The sequence below is a fragment of the Pristis pectinata genome, chromosome 4 (assembly GCF_009764475.1).
Source record: "Pristis pectinata isolate sPriPec2 chromosome 4, sPriPec2.1.pri, whole genome shotgun sequence".
Taxonomy (NCBI): domain Eukaryota; kingdom Metazoa; phylum Chordata; class Chondrichthyes; order Rhinopristiformes; family Pristidae; genus Pristis; species Pristis pectinata.
The window spans coordinates 87125538-87140347 of record NC_067408.1 but is presented as its reverse complement, the minus strand read 5'-3'; the positions used below and the strand labels follow the sequence as shown (position 1 = coordinate 87140347).

The 14810-nt window shown below is 39.6% G+C and overlaps 2 protein-coding genes and 1 long non-coding RNA gene across 4 annotated transcripts in view; 1 reads left to right on the top strand and 2 right to left on the bottom strand.

The window, feature by feature from the left end:
• The window catches only part of si:dkey-100n23.5 (cyclic AMP receptor-like protein A), a 162568-nt gene extending 154910 nt beyond the window's left edge, over positions 1-7658 (bottom strand). Inside the window, exons 1-2 of one of the 2 annotated variants that reach the window (XM_052014813.1) lie at positions 7634-7658; positions 6197-6354 (exon numbers count right to left, since the gene is read on the bottom strand). The gene's annotated coding sequence lies outside the window, so the exon portion shown is untranslated. Of the gene's footprint in view, positions 1-6196; positions 6355-7471; positions 7522-7633 lie in introns of those variants that run through there. The other variant, XM_052014814.1, reaches the window with a different exon arrangement.
• A 586-nt stretch (positions 7659-8244) lies between these two features.
• Positions 8245-9648, bottom strand: LOC127569426 (mid1-interacting protein 1-B-like). Its single transcript, XM_052014059.1, has one exon. It carries the CDS (start codon positions 9313-9315, stop codon positions 8851-8853), a length of 465 nt encoding a protein of 154 aa, XP_051870019.1. The 5' UTR covers positions 9316-9648; the 3' UTR covers positions 8245-8850.
• Positions 9649-9826: 178 nt separating this feature from the next.
• LOC127569352 (uncharacterized) overlaps positions 9827-14810 on the top strand; it is a 50394-nt gene continuing 45410 nt past the window's right edge. Inside the window, exon 1 of the long non-coding RNA XR_007956187.1 lies at positions 9827-9954. This is a non-coding gene — a long non-coding RNA (uncharacterized LOC127569352). The remainder of the gene's footprint in view (positions 9955-14810) is intronic.

The window sequence follows — 14810 nt, the reverse complement described above, 5'->3', positions numbered from 1 at the left end:
AAGTCACAACCATAATGGAATACATTCTACTGGCCTGGATGAGAGCAGCTCCAACACTCAAAAGCTCAACACCATCCAGGACAAAGCTCACCATCACCTTTTTAAGGGTTATTAGGGATGAGCAATAAATGTCATGCTTGCATCTCATAAAATAAAAAAAATAAACTATATAGGTCCCAATGCTCCATGCAAACCTCCTCATCTTATCCTGTAAATATAACTATCTATTCCTTTCTTCTCCATTTATCAGTACAACTTCCACTCAAATGTATTCAGATTGCTTGCTCTAATCACACCGCATAATATTGTTCCACAATAATCATGCCTGAATTATCTGCACGACTGTAATGAATGTGCTTAGAATACACTGTAAATGCATATTAGAAGAGAAAAATACTTAGTGACCTAATGAGTATGATGCCGTTATCACAATAGAATTCTGAAATTTGTCCAGCTTGTGCTTGACATCCTCCATTGTTAACACTGTCAATATTCTGCTGACATCAGTTGACAGTATTCAGCAGCTAAATGTAACCACATTTGGCATTAACCAAAATAACACATGGGCTGCAGCACTGAACACTCTGCAGAATATATTCAGTGATGGTTGGTTAAGAGTTTCCTTTTCACTTGCTTTGCTGAAAACAGCACTTTTACATGCAGCATTTGAGAGGTGCTTTCAGGAAATGTTATTGGAGAGTTATCAGCAGTGAAATCTAGCAGGTCCATTTTACTTTGAAATTCAGAGAACTAAAACAAAAACTATTTCCTATCAAATAGTTTAAAGTTATGTTCTTATTAAATAGATTCTGCATGAGTAAAGAAAGGCCTTGAAGATCCACTTGGTGTAATCAAATAACAAAATCCTGTCTGGTATTGTCATGAAGTGGAGTATTACAAAGTTGCAGAATTGCAACCACAATTATCAACAAGCTGAAGTATATTTAAGAAATTTGTAGAATTATGAGGGTAACAACGGTCATCTTTATTCAAGCTCACCTGCGTATGAGTATGTATGTGTTTAGAGATGAAAGATATCTTTATTAGTCACATGTACATCAAAACACAGTGAAATGCATCTTAAGTGCATTAAGTGCATATATGCTGAACGGTGCCTACTTGCATGCCCATTATTGTGTGAATCCTTTCCTGCCCAGGTATAACCTGCTGATGCAATTATACTGGCAATGCTATATTATTTGCCTGTGATATGGCAGGCTAAGTGCATTGTTAATTTCATTTCAACAGGCAGGAATGTTTTAGGATAACTGCTTATGAATGACTCATTTTAACTGATTGCTCATGGAACTTAAATATTTGAGTTCAGAGGCACAATTAAATTAATTGTGCTTATTTATTACAAACAAGTAGTGGCAATTATTTCCTGGAGAGGGAATATGTGCTGTTCACTGGCATGCTTGAAACCTACTGCAAACACTGGCCACCGAAGGAACTAGAAGGCATTCCAGACCAATGAAGTCAATTTCTTTTCCTTTCTTCATTTTTTTCAAATAAATTCATTTCCAAAGCACTTGTTCACCTATCCAACACCATAATCCCAAAATAGGTACTTGACTCAAGCTCCATCACAGCAAGGGATTACTAAGAGGTCAGAGCAAACACTTAACTGAAGTTCTTGGATCATCTCAGAGCTCTGAAATTTCTGCCACATCTAACTATCAATAGTGCTGAACAGTTAACAGCTACCAGGAGGTAAAGGCTTCAAGACATCCCCATCTTCAATGATTGGGGGGGGGGGCCAGCATATTAGTACTAAAGAAAGGGCTGAAACATTTGCAAGCATGTTCAGCCAGACGATGTTGACAGCATCCCCCAAACCCATGATCTCCACCATCAAGATCCTATGCAACAGGCGTATGGACCAGCAGCACCTGCATGTTTCTCTCTGAGTTGCATGCCATCCTGACTTGAAAATTTATCATTGGTCTTTCGTTGTTGCTGGGTCTAAATCCTGGAACTCCCTACCCAACTCCCAGCACTATGGGAGTACCTTCACCAGAAACACTTCAGCAGTTTAAAAAGTTGGCTTACCAACAAATTCTCAAGGGCACTTTGAGATGGCAATAAATATTTGCCTTGCTGGCAAGGCCCAGATCCTGAAAATGAACATAAGAAAAAATGTAACACCCTTTCATGGGAATCTCAAAATTGAGACGGTGTATCTGAGATGACAGTGAAAGCCTCAAGTCTATTTGTTGGAAGCTCATTGAATCTCTGCAAAAATAGTAAGAGGGCATCACCTCCATACAACCTACCTACCCTCTCCACCAGGGGCTTAACCCACCTGTGCAGAGTCTGTATATCTCACATTGGTCTCACCAGCTGCCTTAGAATCCACAGAAATGAAGTAGAAGCAGATAATTCTGATCCCAGAGGAAATGAGAAGATATTCACCATGCGGAAACATAAATTTTTAGCTCTGCAGACCATGGAGTCTTCCGTGGTCTTTTTAAACCAAATTCCCTTCCTATTTTGCAAACTTCTACCATTATTTTCACACTATCCTTAACTAGTTATAGACTGGCTATTTTAGGGTTTCAATCAATCTGGTATTGATGCCCATTTACATAAAGCATTCTACATTCCAATACTTCTATGGGGATAATTTCAAAATTGGATTCACTAGCAGTTATGCATCTCTCTCTTATGTCATTTCTACTTACATCAAGAGAGTCAATTAAAGTAGAGAGAGCAAACCTGAGGAGAAAGATTGGAAGAATGCAATGGGTAAAACTTGGATAAATGACGGAAGAGCCTTAATGAGAGTAGACAGAGTAAACATGAGGGGAAACATTGCAAGAGGACATCAGTTAAAAGCTGTAGGACAGGCAGCAAATAATTAGTGTGAGGGATCAACCAGAGTAAAAGCATAAGCTTGTCAATGGAAATCTAAGGAAGAAATTCAACATTTATGTCACAGACACAACACAAGCAGATTAGTGGGTAATAAATTTTTATAGGTGCATGTCTCAATCTCTTGGACGTCAATGCCTTAGTTTATTGGAAAAGCAGCGTATTATGGGAACAGACAGAAGTGTCTAACTGCAAGCACATCAGAACATAACACAGAATGGAAAATAAACTGAATGAACAGGAAAAATGACATCAAAGTTGGGAAAGTGGAGGAGCACACAAAATTCCAATCATGACAAGCATGGAAAAGTACTAAAAATGAATAAATCAGGCAAGCATGAAGTAATTATTTTCAATCTTTTAATGAAAACAAGATAATAAATAAATAAGCAAGAATATCTGGAAACCACGAGTTATGTGTTCTGGTGCTAGTACAAGGGTGCTACTGGACAATTAGATTGTCCCAGATTCTTTTATTTGCAAGTCTCCACTTTCATGGCAAATATATTCTTCCTTAAGTATGGAACTCAAATTTGCACAAATTACCCCAGGTGCAGTCTCAGTAAAGCCCTGTATAAATGTGGCAAGAGTTCCTTATGTTTTCCCCCAACCCCCCCTGCATTAAAAACCACCTGTTCTTAATAATGGATCCAAACTTTTTTCCCCCAATGACAGATGTGAAGCTAACTGGCTGACAGTTTCCTTCTTTCTCTCACCCTCCTGTCTTGAATAGTGGCATTATATTTGCAGTTTTCCCATTTTTAGGTTCCTCATCAGAATCCAGAGAATTTTGGGAGATAACAATCACTACCTCCGCAGCCATTTCCTCTAAGACCTGAGGACGTGGGCATCACATACATTGCAATTGTTGGCCACTAACCCCATTAGTTTGCCTGGTACTTTATCTCTCGTGTTAGAGATTGCTTAGAGATCCTGCTTCCCAATAAGCCCTTGATTGCTTATTATTATTAGGATATTTTGGGTGTTTTCTACTTTGAAGGCCAATCCAAAATAATTATTTAGAATCTCTGCCATTTCACTATTTCACAGTCTCATTAAGGTACCAAGGATTACTTTAACTATTTCCTTCCTTTTATAAAGCTGTAGAAATACTTATGATATTATTTGCTAGTTTACTCTCATATTTCATCTTCTCTCTATTTATACCTCATACCCATTGTAATCACATTTATTTAAGTCTAGTACACTAGTTTCGGACCTACGTTTCTCGTCCTCAAACTGAATTTGAAATTTGCATCATGCTATGATCATTCTTTCCTAGGGAATCCTTCATGTGAGCTAATTTATTAATCCTTTCTCATTATATAGTACCAGATTTAAATAGCCTGCTCCCTGGTTGGTTTCTTAAAACATTGCACTAAGAAATTATCCTAAACACACTCTATGAACTCATCATCAAGGCTACCTCTGCCTATTTGATTTGTCCAATCTATATGATAATTAAAATCATCCATGATTACTACAGTATCTATCTTTACAAGCTCCCTCTATATTTTGATTTGTGCTCTGTCCTGGAGTATAGCTATAGTTAGGGACCCTTAAACTATTCTCACTAATAATTTCCTATCCTTACCATTTCTTTCTCCACCCGGATTTTAAATCCTGAGCTTCCGAGCCAAAATTATTCCTCACCACTGTAGTAATCCCATCCTTTATCAACAGACTTACTCACCTCCTATTCTTCCCAAAAAGTCAAATACCCCTGAATATTCAGTTTCCAGTCTTGGTCACCTTGCAAAATCTCTATATTGGCCATCAGGTCAAACCCATTCATTTCTATTTGTGCCATCAGCTCAACTATATTGTTTTGAATGTTATGTGTATTCAGATAAAGAGCCTTTAATTTTATCTTATCATTTTCCTCCTAAATTGGCACTGAAGTAAAAGATCAACCATGATCTTATTAAATGCCAGAGCAAGCATGAGGGACTGAATGGCTGACTCCTGCTTCAATTTATGTTCTCATGTGGATTGGCTCAAACATAACCTAACCCATTATCGCAAAAATCTCTCATTCCTGCAACCATTCTACCAAAAAAAACTATTGAAATCTATTTTTACGCAAGCAGATTTATTAGATATTTTTGAAGCAACAATAAACGTGTTAGATATTTTTGAAGCAACTTTCTTCTTTCAGCAATACCAGCAGAATCAGCTATTCTGATTATGCTGGTGTTGGCTGAAAGAAGGATGTTGGCCAAGATATCAGAACTCTCAGTTCTTCATTTAGTAGTACCATCCTGTCCTTAGTCCTCACCAGAAGCAAATATTCCTTGAGTTTCAAAACTTCTCTGATAATACAACATTCAGTATTACATTGCATTGCCAGCCAAGAACTGAAAATCAGAACCTCGTGGGATCTTGAATCCAGAAGCCACAGGAAATATTCTGTTATTGTTCTTGTTTCCAAATTCTTTAAAGGTGCCTTGCCATGGTATTTTGGGTCAACCAATTCAAGAGTTTCACGTAAGGAGCCTCACAAGTCTTTAGGGATGGACCAGATACGGGATTAGCTCAGTCTCAGGACACTAAGGACTAGAACACTCTGGTTCAGTCCAAGGCATGGAATCAGTGAGTAGCAAGTGGAGTGTGATGGCTGGGTCGAAGACAATAGCTTTGTTCTTCCCACTGTTCAATTGTGCAAGTTTTTGTTTACCCTGGACTGGATGTTAGTTAGCCACTCTGATAACATTGAGGTAGTGGAGAGATCAAGAGAGGTACTACATAAGTGGAGCTTGATGTACTTAGCAATACTTATGGGCAGTGATGTTGCATCTTCACATGATATCACTGAAGGTCAGGTTCTGAATAAGGAAGAAGAGGAATCTGAAGACAGATCCTTGGGAGATTCAAAATATTATTGTGGGAGCAGGAAGAGAATTATTCCAGGAAATTCTCTGGCTACAAGTAGACAAAGAATTAAACCAGTGAATGAAATCATGCACAGCAACTAATCCTTGAAACAGAAAGTCAATGACCATATTAAAAATCATTTCAACTACACCATTGGCTATAAAAAGTACATGCATTCACCCAGCATTGAATATTTTCAAAAAAGGATTCGTTAATAAAATCAAAATTGTGGCGAGCTAACAAAGTACTTGAAATGCTCTTATTAGTATGTAGATAAGGAGTACAGGAGTATAGTAGTTATGCTATTAGACTAGTAATCCAGAGAATGCAAATTTAAAATTCTACTTTTCGATGTGATCAATTTAATTCAGTTTTTGAAAAAAAATCAGAAAATATAAAACTGTCATGAAGCTGCCAAATGACTGCAAATCCCAATTTGTTCACTTACCTAGTCTAGCCCACATGGAACTCTTAACTGCCCTTTAAAGGTTCTAGTAAGAGAATCCATAGCATCAAAACCACTGTCCGTGGTTCCAGAAGGTGCCATCGTCTTGGGTCATCTAAGGTTGAATAATAAATGGCAGCCTTGCCATTGCTGTCCATTTCCTGAAAATTAAAAAAAACAGGTAGCCAATTTTGAATGACCAAAATGGCACAAACAACATAAATGTTTTTCATGCTGCTGGTTGAGAAAAGTATGTTGGCTGGGATTCCAGAAGAACTCCTAGATCTTTAAATAATACCACTGAATCTTTTATGTATAGATATCATAGTTTAATGTCATATATGAAGCAGAGAACCTCCACCAATGTATATGTATTGAACCAAAACATTACGTTGAGGGGCTCAAACCCAGTCTTCTCAAATGTAAGTACCGTCAACTCAGCCAAGCCCACACCCAGTATTTATTTTCTAAATTAGAATTTAAATTACAGTGGAACGATTTTCTGAATATATAATTTCAATCCTTATATAGAAACGGAACTATAAATCTTAAAGAACTTCATATAGAAATGGAACTATAGCCCTGAAAGAGTGAACTAACCTTCAATAACTTGCTTTAAACAGTGCCTTTAACATATAAAACTAACCAGGACACATCACAAAAGCTAACAATAAAAAAAATCAATGGAGCCAAAGCTAATTTCAAACGAACGACGCTGCCAGAAAACTGAAATGCAAACAGAAAACATTGCAAAGGACAATATGTAATGCCAAAATAATTTATCTTCATCACTTTTATGTGCAGTTAAAGTGCGCTCCCATTTGATAACCCAGTGTTTTCTTTGGAATGCATCTGAAAATACATCGCAGACATGTTGGTATAACAACTTGCCTTAATGATTGGAAGTTTTACAGTCTATAATGACAATTGTTTTTCACGGTAAAGTACACCAGGAAAGGAACCTGGTCAAAATCCTAGTCTCTGGAGGTAATTTTGTTAATAAAAATTAAATACAGTAGAGGTTAGCGCTGGGGAGGAAGCTGGATAGCTGGAGATTGAGCAGCTAATGGTGGAGAAGAGGGAGGAGCTTCGAATGAGAAGATATTTGATACGTTTATGATTGGTATGCAATCTGCAAAATTCAACTAATCTTGATTGTTTACTAGGTTAACGTAGAACCTTAAAATTGTTTCTCAAATTGAAATAAGTAACGTTTTTATATACTTAAGCAAAATTAAGCGTGAAAATCGTAGCTTTATTTCCAGCCCAATGTCTTACCACGTTTCCCAAACTCTATCCCCAGCGCAAAGGGAACGATAATGTTCCGGTATATCATCCCCTTTAAAGACTGCATGCTATAGAGTTCACTTATTTTATATCAAACATGTTTAAGGGGCGCACAGCTCATCTCGAAGTACTGATTTATATAATGTAACATACATTTCAATTAGATTTCTCATTCCCGTATCCTTTGTTTGCTTTACTTTTTCCTTTTTTGTCTGACTCACGCAGACCTTGTGGGCGGATTACATTCCCCTTAACGCCATCTGACCATACATGAGCCTACTCGTGAACTTCATTTTAACAAGACCACATCCACCCCATTGTAATTCGGAACGATTTTGCAATAATTGATGATAATGCTAAATGCTCAAGGGTACACATCGACGCAGGCCAACGCAAGGAGACAACTATTTGCTGTGGGAGGAACATATTCTTGTTTGAAACGGAAGCAAATTGGAGATGCCGGTTTAAGGGTTTCTTGCCGTTGTAAAAGGCGTTTTTTTAAACTAAGGAAAGGAATGCGGTAGAACTGGCAAATGCTTGCTTGCACATTCTAAAACAACCCACCCAAAGCTGGATTCACTTGGGCAGTACATTGTGTTGCAGCCGGGCTGGCAGACACTCGTCTGTGGCTGGTTACTGGGCGGCAACGTAAAAACCGAGAAGTGCGAGACTCGCCCTAAACCGCATTAGGCCGAAAGATCGCCTCGACCCGGAGCGTAAAATACACCGAAATAGTGGTTAAGGATTTCAAAATTACTGCAAGCTTTTTTTAAAACTAGTTTTTTTATTTTTAAACATTGGTTTAATATATCAGTTTGTACAAAAGTATGGTTTAAATACGAAAAATACGTTGTAGACACAGGAAACCTCGTCATTATTCTTTTATCAGAATTTTTCAGTTGGTTCCATACAGCAAATTACCCACAGAACTATATAGCTTTAATGTCATTGGCTTTTTCAACAACCTCATTTTGTTAGGAACTTCGTGTACCATGTGGAGATTGTAGAAAGATAGGTGTCTATCTCGTGCGTTTGTAAAACGAGTAAACGGTATACAAGACATTACAATTTTATACATCACACATAGTACAAAGTAGTGCAAAGTAAAATGTAATCTCCGCCGGCATAGCCGCTCACAGCCAAGCTTTCCATTTCATGAATGAAAGATTTATTAAGCACGACCAACAAAAGCCTTCCCTTCTCCCAGCAAATAAGACGTGAAATAACACAGAAAAAGGGGCATTTTAAATGATCAAGTTAAGTCGTTGCCTCTATCGTTTTTTAGGACAGAGCAGAAAACAACCTTGCAACTTCAGTTAGGCTTGGCTTAACTTCATTCAGGAGGTTAGTCCTTGTAACTTGATCTGTGCTCAATGTCCCCAGCTACCGAATCCAATTTCTTGTTTGTAGCGGTTAGTTAGGATGTTAGCTTTTCTGGTCAGTTTTGACAGGACGGTGTATAATCCATTTAGATGATAATGGAATTGTTTCTGCAAGTCTTCTTCCCCTTCCACCTCATCCACTCTAAGGTCTATGGTGGCGGCTTTATCTTTTTTCCTATCGTCCAGCTGCACCACACCCCACTCAATATCGTTCTTGATGGATTTCAGCAAGACGTAGTAGTTGTACATATCCCGCTTATCAGCGTAATAGTTAGACGCTCCAGTACTTGAGACGCCATTGACTTCGCTCTTGCTTTCGTCTTCAAGAGGGACATCCCGCAAAAGGCTAGGCACCATCACTGTCTGGTCCATGTTATTAACCGCAGCTATAAATTTGTTCATGGCGTTGAATAAGGAGTGCTTCTGATTGTACGTATCCATAATTTGCATCATTTTCCTTAACGCTGTTTGTTTTCGCCTTCCTATGTGGAATCCTTCAAACTCTTAAGCTTCACAACTTCCTCTTGCAATGCCTCCCTGTTGAGCCGCTCTTTGCACTGCAACCAATTCACTTCCTCAGCGGATTTATAAAGGTGTTACTTGGCAGATTTTGCAAAGCAAGATGGAACCTGCCGTAAGATGACTTAGACAGCGGGCACTGAGCCAAATATAATTATAATAAGCGCCTCGCTTCTTGTTTCCGGGCCGGTCGGCTGCTTTCATGCTCCGATTTCCATGGAGTGACTGTGCGGCCCCAACTGCAGACCGGTCCTACTGTGCACACGAGGGGGAAACGCCCTATCTCCTGGCAACAAATAAGGCCGGCCGGCGTCATGACATCAATGTCACCCTTTTGGTCCAAGCCAATCGCTTTGCGCGTCCTTTGTGAGATCAATATGGTAATTAGTCCCGTTTTGCAAAGCAACCAATAGCAAATAGCCACATGCGTCACTGGAGGATCTGTCAGCAACCGAGGCCCTCAGGCTGATGGACAAGGACAGGTTGCGAATGAGACGTAGTCTGGGTACCCCGGTGAAGCGGGGCTTCTCATTCAAAACATCAAAGCAGTCAGTGTTTTTGCAGTGTTTGTTCGTACGTGGTTACTTTTTCTCTTGTGTGAAAGAAAGAAAGGGAGAGAGATAGTTTTACTTTAAACAAGAAGTGAATGTTATGCATGTTCTGAATACATTTTACATATTTATTAAGATTGTGCTCTGATATATCAAGGGGCTTTTTAGGTTACTGAGTGTTTCAAGGCAAACTGAAGGAATTCCTCCGCCTCCCACTTCAATCCCCCAGTTCCAGGTTGAAGAAAGTTGGTTTTTTTGTCGACCTTGGTCCAGAGCAATCCGAATTGCCAAATGATATAAAATTAAATTTGGTAAATTGGTTTATTATTGTCACATGTACTGAGGTAGAGTGAAAACATGCTATCCATACAGATCACATCATTCAACAATACATTGAGGTAGTACAAGGGAAAACAATAACAGAATGCAGAATAAAGTGTTACAGAGAAAGGGCAGTCGAGGCAGACGTTGAGGCCATGATGGGGTAGATTGTGAGGTCAAGAGTCCATCTTGTCATACCAGGGGACTGTTCAATATTCTTATAAAAGCGAGATAGAAGCTGTCCTTGAGTCCGGTGGTACGTGCTTTCAGGCTTTTCGATCTCTCGCCCCATGGGAGGGGTGAGAAGAGAGAATGTCCAGGGTGGGGACAGTCACTTTGATTACGTTGGCTGCTTTACTAAGACAGCAAGATGTGTAAACAGAGTCCATGGTGGGGCGGCTGGTATTTTAAAACTATAGTTGTGCTTCAACTTTTTTCCCTATGTTCTATTTTGGTATGTAATTTTTTTTTCCTTTGGGTATTTTAACATTACTATTTCCACATAATGTATGGTTCAATGAAAAGCGAAAAAAAACTTGGAAATCTGGGAATGAAAAACAAAACAATGGAAGTAGCAGATTAGGCAGCATCTGTGGAGAACAAAACAATTCATGTTTCAGGTCAATGAATATTTTGATAAACAATTCTCTCCAATTGTCAAGAGTTTTTGGCATTACTCCTCAAAGGACAGTGGAAAGCATATTATTTTTAAGGCAGAGCTAGATAGGTACTTGATAATGGATGTAAATGTAAATGAATGTTTAGTAAGTTTTTGAATGGCACAAAAATTGGTGGTTTTGTGGATAGCGAGGATGGTTGTCTGAGGCTACAACAGAATATAGATCAGAAGGAAAGTTGGGTGGAGTGTTAGCAGATGGATTTTAATCCTAACAAGTGTAAGGTGATGTATCTTGGGAAATCAGATAGAGGTGGGACCAGTAAATGGTAGGGCACAATGGAATGTTGATGAGCAGAAGAACCTTGGGTTCAAATCCATAGTTCCCTGAAAGTGGCAGCATAGGTAGATGGGGTGGCAAAGAAGGGATATAGCATACTTGCCTTCTTAGGTCGGGGCATAGAATACAAAAGTTAGGATGTTATGTTGCACTTTTGTAAAAAAAACTAGTTGGACTGCACTTGGAGTATTTTGTGCAGTTCTGGTTCTCACACAACAGGAAGAATGTGATTGCACAGGAGGCAGTGCAGAGGAGATTCACAAGGGGATTGCCTGGATTAGATGACTTTAGATATGGGGAGAAATTGGAAAAGCTAGGCTTGTTTTCCCTAGAGTGAAGGAAGCTGAGGGGTGACCTAATAAAGGTGCATACAATTATAAAAATCTTTTCCCCATGGTACAGGTATCAAACACAAAAGGACATAGGCTTAAGGTGAGAGGAAGGTTTTAAAGAGGATTTGAGGGGGCAAGTTTTGTTTTGCACAGAGTGGTTGATATCTGGAATTTGTTGCCAGGGGAAGTGGTGGAATCGGAAACAATCACAGTTTAAGAGACATTTTAGACAGTCACTGGAACAGGCAAGTTATACAAGGATACGGACCTAATGCAGGCAAAATGGTTGGCATGGACGTGGTGGGCTGAAGAGCCCGTTTCTGTGCTGTACAACTCTACAACTGAGTCAAATGGGTAAAAAGTTGCCATGATCTTATTAAATATTGAAGCATCCTTGTGAGGTTGAGTGGCCCACTCCTGATCCCAGTCCATGTGTTCTTGCCTGTATCCGGCATTTCTTGAATTACTGTTCTCATTGCATCCTAAGATCCATGTTTAATGCCTGGCGATGGCGTGTGCATGGTAATTATTTCCCATGTACAACTCCAGTGCTGTTAGCTGGTTGTGATTTAAAAAAAACTTTACAGGTTCATCCAGAATTAGGGGGTGGTAATGGGAGGAAATCTAAAATGGCTTGGAAGATTTTAGTGAGGAAGATGTTGAGTGGAGAGAAAGGCCATTAATTTGCTTCTCGTAAAACAGAAAGCCAATTGACACAATTGATTATGAGCACTCATTGAAGTAGGACAAGTGTAAGATTTTTTTTAAAAGCCATTGCTTTGACTACCCAATACATTTCATTCCAGTCCTTCCATTGTCATGGCAACCAGAAAAATCAGTTTTTGTAAATCATGACCAAATTGTTTTAATTACCATTCAAACTGTTATCTTGCCATTGAGTGGGAGTTGGGGGAGGGGAATGGGGTCACAAAAGGGGAACAAAAACCTGGAAGATTTGCTATAAGGAATTCACTCTAAAATTCTTGCTCTTTTCAAAGGAAATGTAGCTTTGGTTGATTTGTTTTCCATCTTTTGCTATTTCAGTAACTTTTAAATGCTTTGTCCAACATGAAATGGGTTCACTTTCACACAGTTTCTCCCAGTCTAGTTACGGATTGAGATGACTGATTTAAAAAGTTAATTGTTGAGCAGTGAAAGCATTAATCATTTACAAGGAAAAGTTGTTGAAAACTGTGCTTTTCATGTTACTGTTCGTGTAAGTAATGGAATGGGCAAAGCAAACACAAACCATGTCATAAGAATTTTTCCACTGTGCTAGTATGTTCTTAAGTTCACACGATAATGTGAATTTAGAAGGTCATTCATTAATCGTATCTCAACTACCTTGTAGGATTGTAACATTTTAGCATTACAGGTGGTCCCCAGGTTACAGTATGGTTCCGTTCCTGAGAACTATACATAGCCTGAACTGTTTGTAAGTCGGAACGGTTGAAACGGTTCTGATGGGAGAGTAAACAGACGTGGGAAGAGCAGCTGCCAGCTGACCTCAGTGGCTCAGTGAGTGTGTGAGTGAGTCTGCTCCATGCTCTCAGCTTGACCCAGTGCCAAATGGGGAGGTAGTAATGGAGAACAAAGAAATGACGGATGAACTGAAAAAGTGGAGACACAAGAAACTCTGCAGATGCTGGAATCTGGACCAATACACAAAAAGTGCTGGATGAACTCAGCAGGTCAGGCAGCATCTGAATAAGTATTTTGCGTCAATCTTCACTGTGGAAGACACCAGCAGCGTGCCATAAATTTGAGAGAGTCGGGGGCAGAAATGAGTGTAGTCACTATTATTAAGGAGGAAGTGCTTGGGAAGCTCAAAGGTCTGAAGGTAGATAAGTCATCTGGACCAGATGGACTACACCCAGGGTTCTGAAAGAGGTAGCTGAAGAGATTGTGGAGGCATTAGTAGTGACCTTTCGAGAATCACTAGATTCAGGAATGGTTCCAAAGGACTGGAAAATTGTAAATGTCACTCCATTCTTTAAGAAGGAAGGGAGGCAAAAGACAGGAAGTTATAGGCCAATTAGCCTCACTTCAGTGGTTGGTAAGATGTTAGAATCCATTATTAAGGATGAGGTTTCAGGGTACTTCGAAGTACATGATAAAATAGGCTGAAGTCAGCATGGTTTCCTTAAGGGGAAATCTTGCCTGACAAATCTGTTGGAATTCTTTGAGGAAGTAACAGGTAGGATAGACAAAGGAGAGTCAGTAGATGCTGCTTACTTGGATTTTCAGAAGGCCTTTGACAATATGGTGCATATGAGGCTGCTAAACAAGATAGGAGCCCATGGTATTACCGGAAAGGTACTAGCATGGATAGCAGATTGGCTAGAAGACAATGAGTGGGAATAAAGGGGGCCTTTTCTGGTTGGCTGCCAGTGACTAGTGGTGTTCTGCAGGGGTCGGGGTTGGGTCCGCTAATTTTCACATTATATGTTAATGATTTGGATGACGGGATTGATGGCTTTGTGGCCAAGTTTGCAGATAATACAAAGATAGGTGGAGGGACAGGTATCGTTGAAGAAGCAGGGAGTCTGCAGAAGGACTTGGACAGGTTGGGAGAATGGGCAAAGAAGTGGCAGATGGAATACAGCATAGGGGAGTGTATGGTCATGCACTTTGGTAGAAGGAATAAAGGTGTGGACTATTTTCTAAACAGGAAGCGAATTCAGAAATCAGAGGAGCAAAGGGACTTGGGAGTCCTAGTGCTGGATTCCCTAAAGGTTAACTTGCAAGTTGAGTGGGTAGTAAGGAAGGCAAATGCAATATTAGCATTCATTTTGAGAGGACTAGAATATAAAAGCAAGGATGTAATGATGAGGCTTTATAAGGTGTTGGTCAGACCACATTTGGAGTATTGCGAGCAGTTTTGGGCCCCATATCTAAGGAAGGATGTGCTGGTATTGGAGAGGGTCCATAGGAGGTTAACAAGAATGATCCTGGGAATGAAAGGATTAACGTATGAGGAGTGTTTGATGGCTCTGGGCCTGTACTTGCTGGAATTTAGAAGGATAAGGGGTATCTCAGTGAAACCTACTGAATATTGAAAGGCCTGGATGGAGTGGATGTGGAGAGGATGTTTCCAGTAGTGGGAAAGTCTAGGACCAGAGGGCACTGCCTCAGAATAGAAGGACTTCCCTTTAGAACAGAGATGAGGAGGAATTTTTTTAGCCAGAGGGTGGTGAATCTGTGGAATTCATTGCCACAGACAGCTGTGGAGGCCAAGTCATTGGGTATATTTAAAGTGGAGGTTGATA